This window comes from Strongylocentrotus purpuratus, unplaced genomic scaffold (genome assembly GCF_000002235.5).
Source record: "Strongylocentrotus purpuratus isolate Spur 01 unplaced genomic scaffold, Spur_5.0 spur5_scaffold_19, whole genome shotgun sequence".
Classification (NCBI taxonomy): Eukaryota; Metazoa; Echinodermata; class Echinoidea; order Camarodonta; family Strongylocentrotidae; genus Strongylocentrotus; species Strongylocentrotus purpuratus.
In genome coordinates this window covers 2,789,380-2,815,968 of record NW_022145604.1, presented here as the reverse complement: position 1 = coordinate 2,815,968, position 26,589 = coordinate 2,789,380, and the positions used below count along the sequence as shown (strand labels likewise).

Below are 26,589 nucleotides of genomic sequence, written 5' to 3'. Positions count from 1 at the left end.
CACAGATGCAAGCCAAGGGTCTGGAACACGGAGACTAGGCCTCTAATAGCTGCTTGCCTAAGACCATTTTGTAGGGACTGGGATTGTAGGAATAAACAACATGAATGAGGAAATGTGTAATCGTTTATCACAGATGCAAGGCAAGGGTCTGGAACATGGAGACTAGGCCTCTGATAGCTGCTTGCCTAAGACCATTTTGTAGGGACTGGGATTGTAGGAATAAACAACGTGAATGAGGAAATGTGTAATCATTTATCACAGATGCAAGGCAGGTCTGGAATGCAGAGACTAGGCATCTGGGCAGCGTTTCATGAAACCGTCATACTGTAAGTACAAGTTCACCGACATCCCATTGAAACGCATGTTGAACTTGTACTTATGACGGTTTCGAGAGACTCTGCCCAGGTTTCTGACTGATAGCTCCATGCCCTAACATAAATTAAATAATAACTTGAAAACTTCATCAAATTTCACCACCATCATCATCACCTGCATAAAACAAAATCACCATTATCATCCTCCTCCTCATCATCAGCATGACAGCATCACTATCGAATCAACCCTTTCTCTCTCAATATTTTCAACTACATGCAACAGTTATCCCAATTCGTCTCTTAATTGAACTGACATTATTTTATACATTTCAAGGTATTGAGTCCCCAAACTGGAGCACTTTCAATCTCTTCTGCTCTCGGGGCAGTAATGTCACACACAAAAATTGTATACTACTACAATATTAGCATAAAAAGTTAATGCATGAGACAACATATTTGCATACAGACTTTTATGCAGATATAACAGTGAGACATACATTTTTCTAAGTTAAACAAAAAAGCAATAACCACTACAGACTACTGACAATAGATTTTATCACACACATAACCATCTCACTTTCATGTGTTAAGCTACCATTCACAAAACTGTATGTGAAACTAAACCCCTCAGAAATAACAGCTCAAACAGTATTAAAGCCCTTACAAAAAAAATCTATGATATTCCTATGGTACGGCTCTATGGTGAATGGTATTTCTATGATATATTATATGGTAGAATATATTTCTATGGTATACCACACAATTGCTGAATGGTGGAGTTCTATGGTCAATGGTATATCATTGATGCCGTCCTATGGTGTATGGTATTTCTATGATATATTATATGGTAGACTATATTTCTATGGTATTTCTGTTGAATGGTATCCCTATGGTGGAGGATATTTCAGTGGTAGCTCTATGGTGGATGATGACTTTATGGTATATCTATGGTGGTTATGTGACTCTATGGTGGCTCTAAAGTGAATGGTAGATCTATGGTAGCTCTATGGTGGCTGTATGGTGTATGGTATTTCTACGGTATGTTATATGGTAGAATATATTTCTATGGTATTTCTGTTGAATGGTATCCCTATGGTGGAGGATATTTCAGTGGTAGCTCTATGGTGGATGATGACTTTATGGTACATTAATGGTGGTTAGTGACTCTATGGTGGCTCTAAAGTGAATGGTAGATCTATGGTAGCTCTATGGTGGCTGTATGGTGTATGGTATTTCTACGGTATGTTATATGGTAGAATATATTTCTATGGTATTTCTGTTGAATGGTATCCCTATGGTGGAGGATATTTCAGTGGTAGCTCTATGGTGGATGATGACTTTATGGTATATCTATGGTGGTTATGTGACTCTATGGTGGCTCTAAAGTGAATGGTAGATCTATGGTAGCTCTATGGTGGCTGTATGGTGTATGGTATTTCTACGGTATGTTATATGGTAGAATATATTTCTATGGTATTTCTGTTGAATGGTATCCCTATGGTGGAGGATATTTCAGTGGTAGCTCTATGGTGGATGATGACTTTATGGTACATTAATGGTGGTTAGTGACTCTATGGTGGCTCTAAAGTGAATGGTAGATCTATGGTAGCTCTATGGTGGCTGTATGGTGTATGGTATTTCTACGGTATGTTATATGGTAGAATATATTTCTATGGTATTTCTGTTGAATGGTATCCCTATGGTGGAGGATATTTCAGTGGTAGCTCTATGGTGGATGATGACTTTATGGTATATCTATGGTGGTTATGTGACTCTATGGTGGCTCTAAAGTGAATGGTAGATCTATGGTAGCTCTATGGTGGCTGTATGGTGTATGGTATTTCTACGGTATGTTATATGGTAGAATATATTTCTATGGTATTTCTGTTGAATGGTATCCCTATGGTGGAGGATATTTCAGTGGTAGCTCTATGGTGGATGATGACTTTATGGTACATTAATGGTGGTTAGTGACTCTATGGTGGCTCTAAAGTGAATGGTAGATCTATGGTAGCTCTATGGTGGCTGTATGGTGCGGGGTATGGTGTATGGTATTTCTATGGTATGATATATGGTAGAGTATATTATATGGTATTTCCGTTGAATGGTATATCCCTGTGGTGTAAGATATTTTAGCAGTAGCTCTATGGTGGATGATGACTTTATGATATATTTCTAGTGGTTAGTGACCCCATGGTGGCTCTAACGTGGCACTTTTTACATAAAAAGGGCCCCTTTACTTTAAAAAGTGCCCCTATTATTTTTTTTAAAGTGCCCCTTTTCCTTCGATAAGTTCCGGTTTTCCTTTGCAATAAGTGTCCATTTTCCATTCTCATAAGTGCCCTTTTTCCATCTCTAATAAGTGCCCCTTTTCAGATACGAGAAGTGCCCCTTTTCACTTTTGATAAGTGCCCCATTCACCTCTGATAATTTCCCTATTCAAATCTGAGAGGGGCCTTTCCCCCTTTTAATAACTACCCCTTGTTTAACTCGGATAAGCGCACCTTATATTTTCACATGTGCCCCCTTTCCTTTCTAACAAGTGCCCCCATTTAAAAGAGAGCCCCTTCCCTTTATCATAAATGCCCCCTTTCCATCTATGAAAACAATTACTTTTCATTCTTAAGTCCCTCTTCATTCTCATAGTCCCGTTCCATCTCTAGTAAATGACCCTATTAAATTCTGAGAGGTACTCGTTTTATTTTTGACAAGTGTCCCTTTTCCTCCTGATAAGTGCTCTTTTCATCTTCAATAACTGCCCCTTTTATTTTGCCCCATTTAAAAGAGAGCCCCTTCCCTTTATCATAAATGCCCCCTTCCCTTCCTAATAAATGCTCTTTTTCCTTCTTTTATAAGTGCCCCATCCCCTACCCATAATTACCCCCTTTTCATCTCTCATAAGTGCCCCGTTTATCTTGACATGTGCCTCTTTTCTTTTTAATAATAGCCTGCACTTCCCCCTTCTCATAAATCCCCCCCTTCCCCTCGTATTAAATGCCCCTATTAAAAACTGATCGGTGCCCCTTTTCGTACAACAAATCAACATTTCCCCTTATTATTAGTGCCCTTTTTTCATTCTCATAAGTGCCCCTTTTCTTTTCACCTCGGATAATTACCCTTTAACAATGATACGTACGTGCCCCATTTTCACCTTCTGATAATTACCCGTTGTAATTTGACATGTGCTCCTTTTTTTTTCTAATAAGTGTCACCCTTTTCGATAAGTGTCCCCTTTTCCTCTCATCACGTGCCCCTAATTTCCAGCTACTAAGAGCAATATCACCCAAAGCACACCCGCATTTCTAGATGTTATAATTATGGTACTTATCAAAGGTCTTTTCAGTCTTCTGTTATGATAATGTAATAAACCCATCAGGATTGGGTTTTTCTTCTTTATAATTGATGTAATTTTTCGCACTGCGACCTCACAAATCTTATTTATAAAGATAAAAAAAATATTGAAATCATCCCTGATAATCTAATCACAATATAGGGGGTAAATACAAATGTTTGTTTTTTTAAATATATATTTTCGCTGTGAGATTTCCCTTTGTAGGTGCCCTATTTATTTTCTCCAGAAAGTGCCCTTTTTGTTGGTGCCCCCCCCCCCGGCACCCCCCCCCCCCCCCCACTTAGGAAGTCGCTCCACTGCCTCTGTTTGCACTCAATTAGTCTCAATCAATTAAAGAAATCATTAAATAAAAAATTCTAAACCAAATTGTAACAAGTAATGTATATCAGCAGAAAGTAGATAACAAGGGCTGTTTGCTGCCACCTTGTGCCCAAGATTTGAATAACTCTTCTAGCCGTTGGTCTCCAATTTCTACTCACTGAAAATGCTTCGCAAAACTCCAAAATATGTGAGGAAGAGGAAGGTGTTCAAAGGAGATCATTACCAGATATTACAGAAGAGTAACATGAATGCTGGAGAGGTGCCAGAAGAACTAACAGCTAATTCAGAGATCGAGGAAGCTTTCCCTGAATAAGTGTTTGGACAGCACTATTTTTGGCCCTGGTCCCACATGTGAAGATCCGCGTCATTAGTGGCCCACAACTTGCAGCTGCTTTGCAAAAGGCTCACGTGTGTCTGGGAGGTATGTACTTACTATCAAACAATATTTTTAGTTTGCAAACTGTTACTTTGAGATTGTATTGCATGCTCAAGGGGTGAATGGCTCAAAAAGCCAAATCAAATGATTAAGAATAGAGTAAAGGAGGGGGTAATCGACCATCACCAGTTTTCGGCCGATCCGTTGGATGCATGGTAAAATCCCTGTAAAATCCATCGCATAACAGCATATCATATATCCCACACATACCATACCATGCCAGAGTCACTGAAGAACCACATTTGCAATGGAAAATATATCCTAAAATATCACATTTTAGCGATGTAATCGGCGGTCCCGCTCCCCGAATCTGAAAAATTAAGTATCTTAAGCGTGTAAGGAATAGGCCTATGGGTACCATAAAATGAGCTTTATTTCAAGTATTTTTCAGATTTAGAGTCCGATTTTGTGTGAGTCGCAAGCTCAAAAGTATCTCATCGCATGTATTTAATCAATGCAGCCGGATACCGCAGCGCACACACGATATCTCTGTCTAATTCAGATTCCAATTTCTGATCACCGCAGAGATAGTTTTCAGCACGGGAAGCTCCGGCTTGGGATACCTGCTCCGGCCGCTAGTGCTATAGATCAGTGGGGAAACGCATGGCGCGCTTGCTTGCTTCCTATTAACTTTGTACATGCGGCCGAAAACTGCCTCGCTAGGCCGAAAACTACCTCCGAAACAGTGAAAATTGAAATGAATGTTGTCATGGCAATTCATGATTTTTTTTCTGGGATTCTTTCTTTGTTTAAATAATAATAGTATTTGCTTCATGATTTGAACAAGAAATGATAATAAATAGGAAGTAAAGAGTCCAAAAAATAGGATTTTGTCTTAAGTGGCCGAAAAACCCCTCCTTTACTCTATGGTGAATCGAAGTGGGGGCATCGGAATTGTCGTGAAATCTGTGAAAATGTGTATTTGTGTAATATACTACATGTATGTCATAACTAGCACTTTGTTATTATTTGGGGATTGTGCTTTTCAAAATATTTTCCCTGTTCCATAAAGTGTTTTGGATATCTTTTACAGGGCATCTCATTCCTCTGGAGAATTTGTCAAAGAGGAATGGGTTGAACTGCGCCATGGTCCTTGGTTGCTTCATTTGCAAGAAGGAGAGGACATTCTCTTCATCAGAAAATGAATGCGAAGGACGTGGAAAGTCTGCAGAAATAAACCGCAGAGCTACTCTGGCAGCAACGGAGGTTGGTTTGGCATGGGATAGCTTGTGCGACTTGCTGACCATCCTCGGAACAGCCCCACTAGTCGAAGCCCCTAGCTACAACAGGCACATAGCCACTTTATCTTCCTTATCCCAAGAGGTTAGTCACCAGCCTTGCGTTTTCTTCATTACATTATCTTAGCTGTACGTACATATAATCCAAACATATTTTTATTTCTTAGTTATGGTCGATAGACAGTATAATACATGTACATCAATATCCCTTCTTGTCAAATCAAGGGATGAAAATTAATCAAATCTAAATATTTGTAATAGGGTCTAATAAGTAAGGGGCCTGAGGGAACTTGAAATTTACTTGTTATTTATTACAAACTTTTTTTTTTTGCAGACCAGTAAGGATCAGAAGAAGAAGGTGGCAGCATGCCTACGTCAAAGGGCCATGGACAAGGATCTGACCATCAGGGAAAATGATCATGTGGACGTGGCAGTGCCCTACGATGGAACATGGCATAGACGAGGTTACACATCGAATCATGGGGTGGGGGTAGTGATACCGATCGATACAGGGGAGATTGTTTGACACAGAAGGTCTATCAAAATCATGTTAACAGTTTGAGTATAGAAAGGGTTGGGTCTTCAGTGTTCTCAGCCAGAGGGACCTTGATCGCCTTCAGAGACTCCAAAAATGAGCAGCAAGGCTTGTATTTTCTGCTCCTCTTCGAACTCACATATACAACCTCTTTGACTTGAACTTCATTGTACATGTTTATACAATGTTTTAGAACATTTCTGTGCTGCAACTCAGTGCCTTAGTTTTTATTGTACATGTTTATATATTTTTAACTTGCCTTTCAGTTTAGTCATGTTTACATACACACTATATATGACATTTTAGTTATTTAGAGGAACTAGGGTGATATATATGGGGGTATTTATTACACCTTAGTAGAATAAGTCCAAGTAATATGTGTTGCAATTATGAACTTGCCTTTCATTTGAGTTTTTATTGTACATGTTTATACAATGTTTTAGAACAATCCTGTGCTGCAACTCAGTGCCTTAGTTTTTATTGTACATGTTTATATATTTTTAACTTGCCTTTCATTTTAGTCATGTTTACGTACACACTGTATGTGACATTTCAGTTGTTTCTTTTTAACTTGCCGATTATTTAGAGGAACTAGGGTGATATATATGTGGGTATTTATTACATCTTAGTAGAATAAGTCCAAGTAATATGTGTTGCAATTACGAACTTGCCTTTCATTTTAGTTTGTAGTGTACATGTTTATGTGATATATTTTTTTACTTGCCTTTTATTTTAGTTTTTAGCATATGTACATGCATACAACTTTTGATATAAACCAAATACATCCTGCCACTTTCATTCAATTCATTTTTTTAATAAGCATCATGTGTGTATTGTAAGTTAACATTTAAGTTTAGATTTCTCAAAAATTCAATATATTATAGTCGCCATTCTGTGTACTATAGAACGCACTACAGCCACCATTCTGCTAACCATAGATCAAGATCCAAACTACCATTCTGAATATACCATTTCAAAATGCTACAATTAAGCTTAACATTTTGTTGCGTATTTTGAATGGTAGTGAATGGTAGATAAATGGTGGCTCTATGGTAGATGAATGGTGGCTCTATGGTAGATGAATGGTGGCTCTATGGTAGATGAATGGTGACTCTATGGTAGATGAATGGTGGCTCTATGGTAGATGAATGGTGACTCTATGGTAGATGAATGGTGGCTCTATGGTAGATGAATGGTGGCTCTATGGTAGATGAATGGTGGCTCTATGGTAGATGAATGGTGGCTCTATGGTAGATGAATGGTGGCTCTATGGTAGATGAGTGGTGGCTCTATGGTAGATGAATGGTGGCTCTATGGTAGATGAGTGGTGACTCTATGGTAGATGAATGGTGGCTCTATGGTAGATGAGTGGTGACTCTATGGTAGATGAATGGTGGCTCTATGGTAGATGAATGGTGGCTCTATGGTAGATGAACGGTGGCTCTATGGTAGATGAATGGTGGCTCTATGGTAGATGAATGGTGGCTCTATGGTAGATGAATGGTGGCTGTATTGTAGATGAATGGTGGCTCTATGGTAGATGAATGGTGGCTTTATGGTAGATGAATGGTGGCTCTATGGTAGATGAATGATGGCTATATGGTAGATGAATGGTGGCTCTATGGTACAATACCGCCCAGAAGTTATTGGGCATGCGGGATCGTGTTTCACGATAGGAGGTTAGCGTGATTGTAGACGGGTTTTATCGTGTTTTTATCGTGAGAAACATCGTGATTTGTATTCATCTCTATCATGATTTTTTTCCTCAACTTGATCAACTCGCTAAATCCCCGATGCATATCGTGATATTTCCTTTATATCACGATAGAACTGCGCACAGCATGCTGTATTTATACGCTTGCTGAGCCTGCGCATCCTCAAACATACCGATGCGCGCTTGCCACTGACGTCACAATCACTTGATTATTACATCACAAAAGCGTGAATGAATGCTCTTTTCATTCCATGCATAAATACACGAGACAATGTGCTACGGGGAATGTTTGGGATTGCGCATGCGGAGAGAAAAGTTATCCGATGAGAGAAGTGCAGAAACCAAACCAGGTGTCTAATTGGCCTTTCCCACGATACGACATCTTTTTTTTATTTGAGGGGGGAGGAATGTTTGGGATAGCTCATATCATGGCAGAGGAGATCCGAGAGTATATCAAGAGTTAGACCGAAAGCTTCAGTCTCTAATATCGACGGCTATTCCGCTTATGTTTAATCCGAGAAAGACTTGTCGTTAACATTATTTGTTGTGCAGCCATCTTGATTTGAGTTAATGAATGCTCTTTTTTTTCCGGACGTCCGATACCTACATGTGCGTACGAGTCAGCACGGCTTGACCCGGTGATATTTTGATATTCATAAACGCGTGATCTAATTCGCCTAAATTTCGCCATTGCAATTACTTGATTAAAATTGTAAGAATTTTAAGAAATATACATAGTTTCTTATGTCCGATTTATTGATCGGAAAATTAGATCTAAATAAGGAAAAACGGGAAGAAAAGAAAGGCTCACCCCCCCCCCCCCCCCCCCCCCCGTCGTGCGAGCCGTAAGGGTCACCGTCTGTGTATGAGCATGAGGAATGTTGACAAATGTAAGATTTATCAAAGAGTAATGACCCATATCAGACGGTTATTTCTGTCTAATCGAGAGTATTCATCATTACATGTACATATCAGATCTAATATGTGGGTAGAATCTTAGAATTTATGGATAAATGCGGCTGTTATTTCTAGAAGAATTATGTGTATGTTGTGAGATTTTCAGGAAGGCGTGAATAATTAAGGGAAGAGGAGAGAAGAGGCGAGAAGAGGCGGAGGGGTACCGTTACCGTTAGCGTGACAGGGACAGAAAAGAAAGAGGGAAGGGAGTGAAGAGTGAAATATATCAGACAAAGATAATTAAGAGAGATAGAGAATTGAAAATTAACAGAATAAATAAAGGATCCGTAACTCCAAATAATAAAAAAAAATATTATTATTTTATTCATTCATAATACCAATCGGTTGACCCTGTCCCTACACATTACAAATTTTGCCACAGACCGCAAACGCCATTTTCATAAACCAGTATTATCAAAAACAAAAGCAACGCGATCTCGATCAGCCAATGTACCTCGTGGTCCACAAAGCAGTTGAAATTTGATATGTAGTGCGCGCGCTCAGGGATTCCCAGAATTGGAAAACCCCTCGATCTCGATCTCCATTTTATGACATTCAGTTTGCATGCAAGCTAAATACATGTACACATACCTGGGTTGGCAAGCTCCCGTAATCAAAATTGGAGTAATACATAAGGAAATAACAAAGAAATACACGAGGATTGAGGACAAAATATAAAAAGATAGAAAGAAATCTAAGAAAAACATAAAGTATTAAAACACATTTACGAAGGAATAAACCAGAAGAATGATTAATAATGATAATAATAATAATAAATAATAACGGCTTAACAAAGATCTACATATGGTAAGAAATAAGGATAAACAACAAAAAAATGATTGATCGAATTGATAGCGAGAAAAACAAGGAATTAAACAAAGGGGGGTGATTGTGCAAGGGGGTAATTCTCCTTGAACCGTAAGGAACAAGCGAAGGGAATACATACACATTTATATTTCGAGAAAAGGTAAAACAAAGAAATAAAAAAAACAGAAAAGATGATGTGGTAAAGATTAAAAAAATGCACGCGCTTATAGTTTTCTCTCGAAGGTTCAATCATCACTACTATGATCACGTGATCTTACGGCGCGAACATGATCTGTTTATACTAACTTCTGAGATAACCACATGCTGCCAGACACCTTGACTCCAAACCCATTGTTTAGAAACACTTGAAACACAATATGAAATGTACGTAAGCTCTCTTGTCATTTAAACATTCAATTCATTGGCGAAAAAATTAGAATTTCCGATTGATGAAGTTCTCTGCTTGTTTCGTCTGTCTATTTGATTTGATTTTTAGATTTACTCTTCTTCCTTTTCCCCTCCTTCCTTTTCTTTTCTTCTCCCCTCCACACCCCCCCCCCCCCCCCCTGCGTCGCCAATGATACGAGTTTGCTTTTAAAATTATCATTTATTTTATATCCGATTGCGAAGCAGCAAACCATAAATGAATTGAATGCAACATCAGGCAAATTAATTATAAATATTATTAGCGCGAATAAACGTTAGAGGGACTAGAACAGGAGCTATTATTGTAAAAATGTCCACAAAAATAAAACACAACTTCGCGAATGATAGTGATACGGGTCTGCTTTTAAAAATAAAATCTATATCATATTCTAATGCGAAGCAGCAAACCATGAATGAATCTAAAAGGTTGAAAGGTTTGTTTTAATTCTTAATCTTAAATTGACTAACTATCTCTTAACAAATAATTGCGAATGTTAATCAAAGCCAAAGGCTGGACATACGAGAACATAATGAAATGCATCATCTTGTACTTTGAGATCACATATGGAACACAATTCTACAATTTCTAGAGGCTGACTTTAGTGACGGTCAGGTGCAGACGGCAGGGCAGCTTACTATTACCACATCGATATTTATAAAGAGATGTTCTATCACTGAAATCCAACTTTAACATATATTCTTCCAAACCGATTTCCTGTTTAAAAATTCTGTAATTGAAACATGAACTTCATGAACTTCATCGTTCCAGTTTTGCAAATCAATGTCATTTAATCTACGATCCAACTTTTTTTCTTCCTTTCCAACATCCTATTTTTTAACATCGCCATCGTACAAAGTAATTATAAATGATAAAAGAAAAAGAGGTGTGAATGACCTAGTTTTCAATCTTCGGTTAAAAATGTCATTGAATGTTATCTTTGTTATTTACGATGTGTCAGCCGAGGGGAGCCAGCTCTCAACGCATGTGGCAGACATAATCCTACTGTTTATTTCTCAAAAGTAAATGTACGTAAATGTCTCCCTTAGTATGATTTCGCTAGCCTGCGCTCCCATCAAACATTTTTCTTTCTCTCTCTCTCTCTCTCTCTCTATTACGTGTAGTCCCCCCCCCCCCCCCTCGTGAAGATACTAGTGGGATTTCCTCTCGTCTCTCTTGCTCTCCAAATACGTAGGTCCATGCTCTCACCCTCTTCTTTGTCACATTTCTCCACCCATGAACGTTTTCGTCTAGTGTCGATGAATAAGGAGTGGAAGTAGAAAGGTGTACGGAAAATAGACTAACGTATTGGTGTCTTGCCTACTTATATTTAGTCAACCCTGTTAAGTAGATAATTATCCATTTTATTTGTTTTTTTCCCCATCCTGACCTCGATCATAACTCCTTTCCTTCTCGAATAATATCTTCATCTATATCCAGCTCAACACTACCTCCCTCTCAATTATCTCTCTCTCTCCTACATGTTTTCCTGTTAATTCAACTCTGGTCTAATCCACACTCCGAAGACAGTTACAGTAATTGATCCATGCCATTTTTACAGATTTTATTATTTATCAATCATCCAATGCCGTCGACTAAAAATGTTTATTTACGCGTGTTTTGGTAACCTTGGTTACTAGTCCACCTGGCAACTTTTACGCGTGACCAGTAGGCAAGAATGTCCATGATTGGACGTTTTCTTTTTTAGGGGTGGAGACCCTTCTTACGGCAGTCTTGTCAGTGATACTGATAGGGCAAATGAAAGAATCTGATCGCGTGCGTGTTTTCTGAAGCGACGATCTTGGGAATATTTTTATTTTATTTGGTGGAGGTTGAATTGAATTGAATTGAATTTATTCACCACTTTCATGGTTGTGGAATGAGATACGCATATCTGGAGTAGGCGAACAGAAAATATGGTAGTGAAAATGAAAGGTATTGTGCTCACAATTATAATTTCAATGAATGCAAATCATGCAAGTTTTTGCAACTTGAATATAGTTAGATCTACTCGTTGCTTCACCGCATCAGTACCCGATGCTTATCCGCGCCCAGTGTCAGTGATTTAGCGACGGCTTTTACTAGTATTTAACTGTGTGTAATGTTTACTCGTGAATACTTTCTATTGTGACGTAAACAAAGACACATACGGAACTGCGCGTACAAATTATCAAGACTTAGCGCGCGCGATGAGCAAGACATGCGCTTGCAGAGGACATGACTTGACTAGTTGCAAATACGCGCACCATGAAACACGATAGACTATCGGGGGATTAGGGGGGTTACGCGCATCCCCCGATAGAGGAAACCATTCACTAGTGTGCAAATTATCGTGATTTTTATCGTGATTCTATCAGTATTTCATCGATGTTTTATCGTGATTTTATCGTGAAATACCCATCGGGGAAAACCCGCCCCGCAAAAACATGCCCAATAACTTCTGGGCGGTATTGTAGATGAATGGTGGCTCTGTGGTAGATGAATGGTGGTTCTATGGTAGATGAATGGTGGCTCTATGGTAGATGAATGATGGCTCTATGGTAAATGAATGATGACTCTATGGTGGCTCTATGGTATATGAATGGTGGCTCTATGGTAGAATATGTAGGTGTGGCCTAATTTGAATAAATGAATAAATTTGTCCCAATTATTTTAATTAGTTCTATGGTAAATGAATGGTAGATCTATGGTAGATTTGCTATGGTGTTTGTATGGTAATCTATGGTAGATTTGCTATGGTGTTTGTATGGTGTACCATAGAGATTTTTTTTGTAAGGGAGGTAAAGACCAGTCATGCGATTGCATTGTGAAAGAAACGTTATGGAATCAATCAGAAAAGGTTGATCATCTAGCATATAAGTATTGGTGTGTACTGCAAGGTTCTGGAATCATAAAAATGATACAAAATTTGGCCCAGTCTTGGTAAAGTTACAAGCACTGTACACAGAAAGATGTATATGGGACTACGCGCTATCTATCCAGGCCGGATAGATAATTTACCAAATATATCAATTAGAAGGCGGTTTCCCGGCGGAATTTGTATCATCACGTCTTTAGTCAAAACATATTCTTTCACATGATTGGTAATAAGAGCTTCCATTTCGTTTTTTGAGAGGAGGGGGGGGGGGGCATTTCCAAAACTGGTCTATACCTTTAAATCTCAAAGAGTATTTACTGACCTTGAACTTGATGGCTTGATGGTAGCCGTATCTCCTCTTGAACTGTTCATGCATGTGGATATCCGTCAAGGGTAACCTCTTGGGTTTCAGATCCTTGATCTTCTCATAGAACGAGTGACACCAGAGCGGGCGTGGCGGAGAGACCGGGTAGTAGGTCTCAAGGTCCATGGAGAACACATAGTACCTGCAATAATAATGGATTAGTATGATAGTAAGATTGGAGACATTTACAGCAAATTACATGTATCTTGTTAAAATTTTCATTACCAAATATCTCTCAAATTAATCTGGCATGCCACGAACTCAAGAACATGGGCAATATCAGCAGTCTTCAATTATTTTAAATCTAAATTAATATTGTCATCATCACCATCATCATCACACCCCCCCCCCCCCTCTTTATCTCTCTTCTCCTTCTCCTCCTCCTCCTCTTCCTCCTCCTCCCCTCCCCTTACCCCCTCCCCTCTCCCCCTCCCCCTCCCCCTACCCCTCCTCCTCCTCCTCCTCCTCATATTCAGAGAAATCCAGAGGGGTATGGAGAGGGCAACACTCACTTCTTTCCACCCAGCTCTTTGACAACCATAGGATAAGACTCCTGGAATGTGTCCGGCTCCGTCAGCTTGGAACTCAAGAACTCATCTATCCCTTTAAGATGAACACTGGCATTATCATCTTTATTGCTATCATCACCCCCTCCCTCCTCCTCCTCATTATCATCATCACCCCCTCTCCACACTCACTTCTTTCCACCAAGCTCTTTGACAACCATAGGATAAGACTCCTGGAATGTATCCGGTTCCGTCAGCTTGGCCAATCTCTCTGTTGCTTCCAGCTGGATCTTGTTATAATGGTTGACGATCACCTCCGGAGGCTCCAGGATGTCGTCGTCCCCTTCGATGTCGATCTGGATACCTCCATGAAGGTGGAAGTACTTGTTGCCAAAGTCAAAGTTTGGACAGCGGAAGTCTGGGGCTAGCATCATAGGTGGGAGCTCCCTTTCTGTCTTGCACTCATCGGCTATCATGAAAAACATAGTGACAAAACAAGGCATTCTTTAAAGGCAGCATTGAACAATGTTAAATCTGATATGCACGGCCCTACATGTTACCATTGTCTGTGATATGGTGTAATATTGAAGCCCTAAAAAAAAATCGCACTTCAAAATGATCAAGAAGTGCCTCAAAAGAGTAAAAATCTTTGAGTGACCGGTTTTACCGTACTCTTTTCCCCGATAGACTGTAATGTTATGAAAACCGTTAGGAAAAAGCAAAATTTTGTTTCAATTTCCAATCATAAATATCTTGATAATCTGACAGGTGATCAGCTGTCAGATTTAGCATGAGCTGAATCCAGGATTTTGTTTCAGAATCTGAGACAAAGTTACCAGATCCCTTTAACAGTCACATGCAAAAGAAATATTGTTGTGATATGGAGAAGTTCTAAAGCTACTTCAAGAAAGAGACCATGTTGCACTTTTTACAAAAAGCCAATCTTAATTTTGTGTTGGACTCATTGATGAGTTGAGACAGAAATCTGGATATATATATATATATATATGGGAACTTGTTCTTTCTCTTCAGTCCCATTTCAAAATATTTACAGTTACCGAGCCAGTATATATTAATGCAGTTTTAGGACAGGATCATCAGTATTAATACTACTCTTGTTGGGGGCTCAGCAATCGTATAACCAAGCTTTAGTATAGCCCCAATAATAAGGTACTCAAGCATGCAAGTAATTTCACTACTAGGTACAGTAATGTATTGCCAATTAATAAAAGACATTCTAGAACCATGGCAGGAATTTAAACAGGGTACCTCGTGCTTCGTGGTCGAGTAACTTATCCACTAGATCATGACACTACCAATAGAAGATATTATTATTATTATCTATTCAGTAAATATCAGTGAATACAAAACAAGAGTACATTTGGAAAAGAGTCACACAGATGCCGGGAAAAGAAAACTATAACCCGACTCTACAGAAATGGTAAATTAAAAAAAGGTGAGGTATAACAATTCATCAATCACTGTGTAATCAACAATAATCATTGACAAGATTTAAAAAAAATAAAAAAACCTAACCCCCTCCCCCCCCCCCCCCCAGAAAAAAAAAGAAAAGAAAAGAGGGAAAACGATAATTACCAGTAAGTTGAGGTAGAAGTCTAGACATGTCTGGAACTTTGTTCTTTCTTCTCAGTCCCATCAGGAATGGAACGAGGAAGCTTACTAGCTTTAGAAGGGACATCTGACGGCGCACCTCAGCCTTGTTGCACAGGTGTTTCTCTATCACATCTACATGAGCCTGGTGAGGAAGAATGCGACATACATTGTAGGAATCAATTTCAAGATACCACAACCAGTGTTGAAAATGGTGTTTTGTTCAATAAAGTTTTTCTTTAATTTGCCATTATAAAAAATGATATTTGCTTGTGGCTATTTTTATACTTTTTTGCTTTTCATGAGCTCTTTCTTTGTTTTATTTTTCCAAAGGCTTCACAGGCTTCTATTTTGGTATCTTTTTGTTAGCACTCACTATTAACATAACTTAAACATGTTGAATGGTGTGGAATGGACATTGAGATGACATTAATCTACATTTTCAACTCTCCACCCAGGTGTTAAATGGGTACCGGTAGGAAGGAATTCCTTGAATGCTGTGAGCGCCAAATTCAACAGCCTAGCAGAGCCTGGTAATATTGGAGAGCCTTGAGCATCTTGCATGGTGGATATGTGCGTTATATAAATATCTGATATTATTATTATTATAAAACAGAAACATATAGAATGGTATAATTTGCCAAAATGTCATGTTTTCATGCCATATTTCTACCCATCTCAATCATTACGAAGATAAATCAATCCTAGATGTCTATACAACGCAAATAACAAAAAAAATCCTTCTATTTTAGTTTCATTACCTGTAATCTGGTCTGCAGTCTCTCGTATACATCACGGTCTGTCCTGTCTTCATGAAGCCTCAGTGCTCCCGAGACCTCATAGGCTGCATCAATCACAAACATGTTATTGTGCTGCTGGACAGTCTTCTGTCTCCAAGTCAGCTGTACAGTCATGTCATTGACGTACTGCATGAAGAGACGCTTGTCGATGTTGGCGTCGTGCTTGCTCATGGGGAAGAGTCGCATTTTATCGTAGATGGTGGCATAGTCAGGGTCCTTCGTGATGTCGATCATTCCTGGGGAGAAAGGAAAATGTTACAGATGATAGAAGAATAACAAATCTATTGCTTGATCAAATGTTGTAGGGGCAGATGTTGGAGGAGCAATATTGAAGGAGCAAATGTTGTAGGAGCAAATGTCGGAGGAGCAAATGTTGTAGGAGTAAATGTCATAGTTGCAAATGTTGTGTCGTACGAGCTAATCTTGTAGGGGCAAATGTCGTAGGAGCAAATGTTGGAGGAACAATGTTATAGGAGCAAATGTCATAGGAACAAATGTTGTAGGAGTAAATGTCATAGTTGCAAATGTTGTGTCGTAGGAGCTAATGTTGTAGGAGCCAAATGTCATAGGAGCAAATGTTGGAAGAGCAAATGTCATAGGGGCAAAAGTGGCAGTCGCACCTCTGTGATCACCCAATACTCACCTGCTAATGTGAACTCTGTAAGGATGATCTTCTTTGATTCAGGAACGCCCTCAGCATTGAGGTCCAGACTCGAGCGCCAGCGCTCTGAGAACTTGGTGCGTTTATCTCTCGGGAAGTAAGTCCCGTGCCATAATGCTTTCATCATGTAGTCCACATTTGTTAGGAGCTGACCCACATAGGTGTCATTGTAGGCAGGTGGTAGCTGGCAGGAGGTGCTCTGGTCAAAGTTAGCTTCCAGGCTGATTGATGGTACCTGATGATAATAATTATAATAATAATATTGGATATCTATATAGCGCACATATCCACTATGCATGGTGCTTAAGGCACTCCAACTATTACCCCGGCTCTGCTAGGCAGCCAATTTCGACGCTCACAGTATTCAAGGAATTTCTTTTAGCATTAAGGTTAGGGAAGAGTCATTATTGTATTTGAACAACTAATAACATCATTGGAGAGAGTGCTGGAAAGTCTTCTCCTGCTAATTTCATTGTATTAAAACAAACACGAAGATAGTTTCTTATTAAAAACAAAACTACAATTACATAAATAATAAAATAAATATGTTTTAATCATTCTCTCTATATATCTTTCTCTATCTCTCTCACTTAAACATCATTCTGTCATTTCCTTTCTTCAACCTATCTATAGTATCAAGATGCAAACTATCAATATCAATTATACTTTCTCTCTCTCTTAAGGGACAAATATTAAAGACAAAAATATTGATGAGTTTTTGCAAAGAAAATTAAAGTACCAGCGAGATACAGTGGTTTTTCAATTGAAAACATTTATTCAAGAAAGTGAGAAAAAAAAGGGTTGAAATATAAAAAGAAGAAAATCAGAAAGAGAAGTAGAAGGTTAAATATTCAGAGAGAGAGAGAGAGAGAGAGAGAGAGAGTGAGAGAGAGAGAGAGAGAGAAAGAGAGAGAGAGAGTGAGAGTGAGAGAGAGAGAGGGAGAGATGGAGAGGGCGAGAGAAAGTGAAAGATTCAAAAGAAGCAAGAAGAGGAGACTGAGATAAAGAAACAGAGTAAAACAAAAAAGGAAAAAGAAGGGAAAAGAGAAAGTGGGGAAAGAGTGAGATAGAGACATACCTGGTTGAGACCATAGATACCCATCACAAGTTCCCTGATGATCTGGTGTATGAGCCGAAAGTCAATAGGTTCGACCGTGGGGTCAAAGGGCATCAGAATCAAGCAGTTGTTATTATCAAAGGGTTTACTGGTCATGATGATACCGTTGGGTGCTTCGGCCTGCAGCTTGTGCTCATCCTGATAAAAGTCACAAACAAATATGTGAACAGTACTTTAATATGCAAATTCAAACTTTATTGATTTCATTCCAAACAGATAGGATCATTCTCAATTTGTGTATACATTGTATAACAAATTTCAAAGTTATAGGGCAGCATAGATAATTGAGTGTAAAAGTAAAGATAGCAATAACCAGGAATGACACAGATTAGCAATGTAATACTGCATGTCTCACCTGAAATATAATACAGGGATGAGAATAAAATGTATTACTCATAATACTTAATACAATTCTTTCCCCTTTTCTTTTCAAATAAAAAGGAAACAAAAATATATACAAGACAACTTGTATTTGTCTGTTTTCATGGGGGGGGGGGGGGGGGGGGGGGGGGGGGAGATGGGAGGGGGTCTTAACTATTTTTCTATGCCATGTTGTTTTATAATAAATAGTAATAATAGGCATTTCTCTAGCACCGTCGATCTAGAAATTCTATTCCGAGGCACATTTATTATCATCCCGGCTTTAGCCTAGCTGCCATTACAGCACTCCAGCATGTCAAGGAATTAATTCCTGCCAGGTACTCATTACTTTATCTGGCTCGAGTGTAGTAAATGAAGATTAATGCCTTGCCAAAGGACATTAGCATCGTGTACGGGATCGAACCACAACCTTTGAGTATCAAGTCAAGTGCTTAAACCACTCGACTACGCCACTTCCACAATCCATTATTTTTAAAGAAAATAATTGGTTAATGAATTGGCCTACCGTACATGTTTATGTATTGTACATAAATGAAATCTTTATACATGTACCTGTGATAAGAACCAATGGTAGGAAGTTTGGGCCAGCATTTCTTGCACCTCAAATCGGTCATACTTTTCAAAGAACTGAGCTGCCATGCGATTGGCCGTGGCGTTGGCCACAAGGGTTGGGTCTACTTCACCTGCATGGAGGTTGGTGTCTGCTGCCTTGCCTGACATCTTTACAATTACCTGAAATTCACAGAAGAAAAATTCAGACAAAAATCCTCAATATAGTGTCTGTTCAGAGCTAGAAGAGCATTAAGTCTGCATTGAAATATATTAATTAACAACTTTTTAGCTCCAAACAAACAATACTTTGTAACATGCATTGAGTGATCCCGGATTAGGAAGTTTAAAAGCTGCATCAAGTTTAGGAAAATATATATTTAAAAGTATCATATTATGCGATAATGCAATAAACCTTTTAAAAAAAAGAGACACATTTTTCAATCATTGAGCCAAATTTCATTGTTTATTTTGATACTATAAACGTTCTTCACAATTCATTAACCGGTTTCTCTGGCACACAAACAAATTAGATTTAAAAAATTCACAGAAAAGAACTGTAAAATTTAAAGTCCAAACTATCTTTCTTGTGAACAACAAATTAGTTTTTAAATTTTAGTATTTTACACAGAGCAGGCTCTGTCTAACTACCAGTAGACTAAGTTGTTTTTTAAGTACATGAAGTTCCTCATGAAGATTTCATAATCTTAGGGAATATTCTGCATTATATACCCATTGCACTTTCCAATATTACAGTAACTGTCAATGTTATGACAATATATTGCTTGAGACTTGAACATGCATATGGCCATGAATGGCAAAAATTTACCAACACTTAATCAGGGATGCCAACCTTTCAGAGCACAAATCAGTAATCGTAAGGCTAAAAATCCGTAATTTGGAGACAAAATCCGTAATTTTCTGCGCGACGCAAATTTTTCTGCACGCTGGCAAGCGCAGCTCGCAGGCAAGCGCGATCGATAGCACAACAAGTTAAATAAAAGTAACATACCTGTTCATTAGTTGGTGTTACACGATGCATTTCCATTTCTTACTGTATTCTTCTTTAAAAGTCTGTAACTTCTTGCCACGCTTCTTAGTTGTGGAAGACATGATGATTGATATCTAAATCCAACCAACATGAGTTCAGATTGTCGACGAAAATCGACGAACGCTGTGACAGCCTGTGAGAAATCCGACAGTGTACACGGCGCTAGCGTAGCGAGGCCTGGCGCTGGCCCGGCGGTAGCGGCGCGGCCAAGAGAGGTATTTCACCCGGCCCCCGCTCGCGAAGCACATGTATGCACCTGCGCTGTGAAAGGGGTGTGCTAGATAACAAATTGTCCGATCGGAAGCGCTATGGGATTTCTATGCATGGATTCAAGGATGGCTGCGCTGCAATAGTCAAAAGTACCGGTACGTGCTAAACCTTAAAGTGCTAATTTTGAAATCGGCAAAATCCGGGATTTATGGTATGAAAACCGTACCGCCCGTAATTGGCCGATTTCCCGTAGAAATTACGGGAAATCCGTACTAGTTGGCATCTCTGCTTAATGCAGGATAGTATCCGTAAATCTAAATAATTATAGTTTCATTATGTCAACGTAAACTTTTAACTTAGGTCTAGATCTAGACCGAAAACTTCAGTCTCTCTAATCTTCGGTTGTTCCACTGAGACTACGTCTGGCTCCACTAGACCTCCGATTATAGAGACTGAAGATTGTCCTATCGGGACTGTACGGAACCAATGGTTCGGTTCGGCAGGACCGCGATGAATGAGATATGCTACGAGATTTTCACTCTTTACATCCTCACACATGCTGCAATATGACAATAATTAGAGTCTAATTAAAAATAACATATAAATAGCTTATTTGACTTACGATAGCTAGCTCATTTAGATCCTAAATTAATGATTAATCCGAGAAAGTCTCGTCGTCAACATTATCCGTCTAGGTTTTAGTTGATGAATATTAATTTTTTTCTTTTCGAACGTCCAATAGCTACCGTAGCTACATACGAGTCGGCCTGGCTTGACCAACAAACTCCCACGAAACGAGTGCTCTGATTGGCCATTGGCTATGTTTTGGTAGGTGGACCCGGAAATATATCGGCCGCCGGGTAATATTTCGAATGCATGAACGTACTGCTTCGCGGTTCTGAGGTACAAATTGGATAATTCATATAAGTAAGTCCGTAAATTATTTATTTAATATTAAGTTATCAAATTTTGAAAACTGTAATTAGGACAAATGACATACCGACCTAATTTACATCTGATTTAGAAATCAGAAAATTAGATCTAAATAAAGAAAATCGGGGGAGAAATGTCGGAAACGAAAAGCTGTTCCGCTGTGGCTCTAATTTACCCGCACGGTACGAGATCTCTGGGTTGCCATCTGTATTGGGGAATGACAACAAATGTCAGTTTTATTAAAGAAATGACCCAAATCAGATGGTTATTGCTGTCTAGTCTAGATCTAGATCTAGACTAGATCTAATAATAAAAATTATAAAATAATAATTTTGTTCTGCAATCATGTCTGAGACAAGCAGGAGAGCACTGCTTGTGATAATTGTAAGATTTAAACTAGACTAGTCTACTCTTATAAATTTAACTTGAAAATATTTTCAAAACAAACAAATGATGAGCTTCCAAATCAACTGGATTTGTACTGCCACAGCTCAGCCACACCACAGGCACAACACTCACACACATCATATTCACACACGTACACAGCTATCTCCACAGCACAGCGTGGCGTGGGACTGCCGACGGCTGGGATGCCCCAACTAGGCCGCCGACTTGCTCGAAGTGTCCGTTACCACCACCGTCGCTACGTGATTTCCTGTGACAGTGCAGCGCGACGTCTTTGTCAATAACTGCTTACCTTCTACGTTGAAATGTCGGTTTTCTTTCTATATTCTCTCATGTTGTCATCACGAAGCAATTAGCGATAAAACAATCATGGAATTTCCATCAAGGAATTCTAAAAATTTGAACAAGTCCTCGATGCTCGGCTCGGTAAAAGTTGTTGATACGGCGTCAAGGCGAGTAGGTCACAAGGGAAAAGGTCAAATTTGACAATCAATTAATAGATTACAATCAAGACGTTAATCATTTTTCTTTCGCAATTTTTGTAAAAACAAGAAATACTCCAAAGGTCGAGCGTGGTCGCTAACTCGCTATGCACTTAATTGGCAAGTTTCTCACTCAGCCATCTTACGATAATGGATACTAATCATTTAGAAGATTGAGATACTACAATTTAGTAATCGCTAGAGCATGATTTGCGGGGCCGGGGGGGGGGGGAGGGGTATCCAAACGTGCAGGGTTAGCAGCAGACGCGGATCCACGGGCCGATTTTACCGGCCCGCCCCCCCCCCCCCAGCCCCCCAAAACGGTAAAAAAATAGGATAGTAACAAAACATATACCTTTTTAGAAACAAAAAACACAATGTGGCCCCCCCCCCCGACACCCCCCCCCCCTGAAAAAAAGAAATAGGAACAATTTTAAAAAAGAATATTTTTTAAAATCCCCCCCCCCCCCCCGGTTATTCACCGGCCGGCTTAGTCGGCGCAAAAATTTTCCCTCAAAAACTGAACGGAAAAAAAAAAGGGCTCTTACCCCTGTATTTTTAATGGGGCTACATTTCTGTAAATCAATGTTTAAATATCAAATGAGATAGGTCTGTAGAGAAATGAGTGTGAGGTTTGATGGCGGAAACGCGACTTCGTTGACGTGGTTGAAGAACCGTGAAGAACGCGATGTCGTCGCCGACGCTCGTGATGATGATGAATGTAGATGGAGCTCTCGGGCGAGAATAGAAGAGAAGAGAAGAGATGTGTGGCGCTCGATGACGAAAGCAGTGAGTCGCTTGATGTCGGAGGCCAAAGTGGAAAATGCAGACATCAAAGCCGGTAGTGGTGCTGAGACGGTGAGTCGCTCGATTGATGAGCCGAACTTTGATGGTGAATGTTTAGATGAGCTGCGGTGAGTCGAGCTCATGTGAGTGAAAGACTACCGGTGAAGAAACTGGCAGCTCCCAGCGGATAACCAAGCACCATATAGATCTATGTCGGAACTAGATTTAACTGTTCCACTGGAAGACTGCAGCCCGATGAACACGGCAGTGAAAGTGAAGATGTGCCGATAGAAGTGAAAGGCACAGTAGAAACAAGCCCGGAGAAGAAATCATGCAGAAACGTGTTGACTCAACTGAGATGTAAGCAGGAGTTGTTGACTCGACCGAGGTGTAAGCGGGAGTGGAGAAAACCTCGTGGTGATGAAAATACGCGGGGTGAACGATGCGCGGAACCACGATGCTCGATTGGAGGAATGAACACACGTGGTCCGAATAATGAATATAAATAAATACCGTGATGGAAAAATACTGGAGACATGAATTAATGTACGGTGAAAGTAGGGCATGTAAGAGCCGCTACAGGTCTATAGGTCTATAACTAAATTGAATCGATTAAGTTTGGGGAGTTTTTGTATTTCAGTTGTATTTTTATTTGTTATTGTTTGTATTCTTATTTATTGATTTGTCTGATATCGAAATATGTAGGCCTTTTTTTTTGCCCTTGGGAAAATTTCCATGGACACATCTGATATTCACTTCTTTTAACCAAATACAAAACAATAACAAAAAGTCCCCTGGTCTGAGAAGTAGACTAGTAAAAATAAAACATGGATGCCTCCATATCGAAAACAAGCATGCACTGAGCTGATCAAGTTTATGCGATGAGCCACGCCCATCACAGTGAGAAAAAATAATTGTAGGGTCTATCTGAAATAATTTGGTGAGTGTAGTCTAATTTTCAATTTCTATTTCATTTTGTTGTAGACTATTCACCTTCACAGCTGTGCAAGCGCAAGTAACGCCAAGTTCACTTCAGAAAGTGCATGCAGCTGCAGTTTACGTTTGCATGGTTTGATTTTGATGTTGACTTGTTATTGTACTGAGACTGAGAGTAAAGGAGAGGGTTTTCGGCCACTTAAGACAAAATCCTATTTTTGGGGCGCTAGTGTAGTTCCGTATCCATTTTGTTAGCAGCTTAATATCCATCATTAGCAAAGGAGTTTTTAGCCCAATTTTTTACTCATTTTAATCATAGACTCTAGATCTAATCATATAGAGTAAAGGAGCCGGTAATCGGCCAGCTCCCGTTTTCGGCCGATTGGTTGGATACAAGGTAACATCACTCTAAAATACATCGCACAATAGCATAACACATATCCCACACATACCATACCATGCCAGTGTCACTGAAGAACCACATTTGCAATGAAAAATATATCCTAAAATATCACATTTTAGCGATGTAATCGGCGGTCCCGCTACCCGAATCTGAAAAATCGAGTATTTTACGCGTGTCTGTAAGAAATATGGGTACCATAAAATGAGCTTTATTTCAAGTATTTTTCAGATTTAGAGCCCGATTTTGTGCTAGTCGCAAGCTCAAAAGTATCTCATCGCATGTATTAAATCAATGCAGCCGCACACCGCAACGCACACACGATATCTCTGTCTAATTCAGATTCCAACTTCCGATCACCGCTGTGCCTGTCTTCGGCCAGGCGAGCACTCTGGAGCTCCGGCGTGGGATACCTGCTCCGCCCGCTTGTGCTGTACATCAGCGCGGAAACGCACGGCGCGCGCGAGCGCTTTGTATTGACTTTGTACATGCGGCCGTAAACTGAAACGCTCGGCCGATAACTGGCTCCAAAACAGTGAAAATTGAAATGAATATTGTCATGGCAATTCGTGATTTTTTTCTGGGATTCTTTTGTTGTTTAAATAATAATAATATTTGCTTCATGATTTGAACAAAAAATGATAATAAATAGGAAGTAAAGGGTCCTAAAAAAAGGATTTTGTCTTAAGTGGCCGAAAACGGGCTCCTTTACTCTAGACTAGGGTCTATCGCAATTTCCACCTGAATTTGGATCACATCCCACATCAGGAAGCCTCCGTTTAGGGCTTGGATGTCGACGTCGTCGCTCAGTACCGTCTCTACGCTATAGCTCCGCACTTCAAACTGAAGCTATCAGTCCAAAAATATGCAGACTTCTCGAATGGTTTATGTATTACGAGCATCCACGATACCATAAACCATATGAGAAGTTTGCATAATTTTGGACTGATAGCTTCAGTTTGAGGTGCAGGACTACAGTGTAGAGATGGTACTGAGCAACGACGTCGACATCGAAGCCCTAAACGTAGATCTAGGCTTCCCGATGTTGGATGTGATCCAAATTCAGGTGGAAAATCTATATGATTATGATTTAAATGAGTAAACAACTGGGTTAAAATTCTCTTATTTAGAATGGATATTAAACTGCTAAAAAATGGATACGCAACTACACTACCGCCATTTTTTTACTCTTTACTTTCTAGATCTATTTATTATCATTTCTTGTTCAAATCATGAAGTAAATACTAGATCTAGATCTAAACCAAAACAAATCCCAGAAAAAAAATCATGAATTGCCATGACAAATCAGACAATATTCATTTCCATTTTCACTGCTTCGGAAGTAGTTTTCGAACGCATGTACAAAGTCAATAAGCAAGCAAGCGCTGTGTGTTCCCCTGCTGATCTCTATAGCACTATAGCGGCCGGAGCAGGTATCCCACGCCTGAGCTCACCGTGCCGAAAACTATATATAGACCTATACCTCTGCAGTGATCAGAAATTGGAATCTGAATTAGACAGAGATATCGTGTCTGCGCTGTGGTATCCGGCTGCATCGATTTAATACATGCGATGAGATACTTTTGAGCTTGCGACGCACACAAAATAGGGCTTTAAATCTGAAAAATACTTGAAATACAGCTAATTTTATGGTAGGCCTACCCATAATCCTTACATATACGCGTACGATACTCAGTTTTTCAGATTCGGGTAGCGGGACCGCCGATTAAATCGCTAAAATGTGATTTAAGGATATATTTTCCATTGCAAATGTAGTTCCTCAGTGACTCTGGCATATGTTATGGTATGTGTGTGATATGTGATATGCTATTATGCAATGTCTTTTAAAGGGATTTTACCATGCATTCATCGGACCGGCCGAAAACTGCCGCTAGGGCTATATATCAGCGGGGAACGCACAGCGCGCTTGCTTGCTTCTTATTGACTTTGTACATGTGGCCGAAAACTGTCTCGCTAGGCCGAAAACTACCTCCGAAACAGTGAAAATGGATATGAATATTGTCATGGCAATTCATGATTCATTTTACATTGACTTTATACGGAGACTTCCACGTTATGAGCAATAAATCCTCGGGAAGGCGGACAACCCATCAAAGTAGACAGTGAATTGGGGTCATTTCTAAGGCAGAATCCATTTTTTCCATCGCCACCGCGCGGTTCAGGGAACTGAAACCAGCCGGGCGCCGGTTAAAAAAAACGTCCGCAGCAATATTTTTCGGTACGATCCTTATTTTTCAGGTTGCTGACGATCCTCATTCTCGGATCAGCGCCCCTACTGTATATAGTTATTGATGACGAAATAGATAATTTATTTCAAAAGGGTCATATAAACTCATAGAAACATATCTGCTCCTGAGTCTTGTATCATAATTTTTCAATTATCCAACCATCACAATCAAATCCAAGAGGAATTTAATTGAA

At 39.5% G+C, this 26,589-nt stretch overlaps 3 protein-coding genes across 3 annotated transcripts; 1 reads left to right on the top strand and 2 right to left on the bottom strand.

Moving 5' to 3' along the window:
• Positions 1 to 127: 127 nt before the first annotated feature.
• Positions 128 to 17,129, bottom strand: LOC115926183 (ankyrin and armadillo repeat-containing protein-like). Its single transcript, XM_030990754.1, has 6 exons — positions 16,880 to 17,129; positions 16,198 to 16,472; positions 15,422 to 15,581; positions 14,018 to 14,294; positions 13,278 to 13,461; positions 128 to 205 (listed from the first exon to the last, which is right to left on the bottom strand). Exons 1-6 carry the CDS (start codon positions 17,022 to 17,024, stop codon positions 128 to 130), a joined length of 1,119 nt encoding a protein of 372 aa, XP_030846614.1. The 5' UTR covers positions 17,025 to 17,129.
• Positions 3,950 to 6,999, top strand: LOC115925960. Its single transcript, XM_030990036.1, has 3 exons — positions 3,950 to 4,408; positions 5,457 to 5,746; positions 5,996 to 6,999. The coding sequence occupies exons 2-3, from the start codon at positions 5,510 to 5,512 to the stop codon at positions 6,185 to 6,187; spliced, it is 429 nt and encodes a 142-aa protein (XP_030845896.1). The 5' UTR covers positions 3,950 to 4,408; positions 5,457 to 5,509; the 3' UTR covers positions 6,188 to 6,999.
• A 386-nt stretch (positions 17,130 to 17,515) lies between the features above and the next one.
• Positions 17,516 to 21,826, bottom strand: LOC105437800 (ankyrin and armadillo repeat-containing protein-like). Its single transcript, XM_030990753.1, has 4 exons — positions 21,681 to 21,826; positions 18,948 to 19,127; positions 17,976 to 18,152; positions 17,516 to 17,524 (listed from the first exon to the last, which is right to left on the bottom strand). The coding sequence occupies exons 2-4, from the start codon at positions 19,113 to 19,115 to the stop codon at positions 17,516 to 17,518; spliced, it is 354 nt and encodes a 117-aa protein (XP_030846613.1). The 5' UTR covers positions 19,116 to 19,127; positions 21,681 to 21,826.
• Positions 21,827 to 26,589: the final 4,763 nt, after the last annotated feature.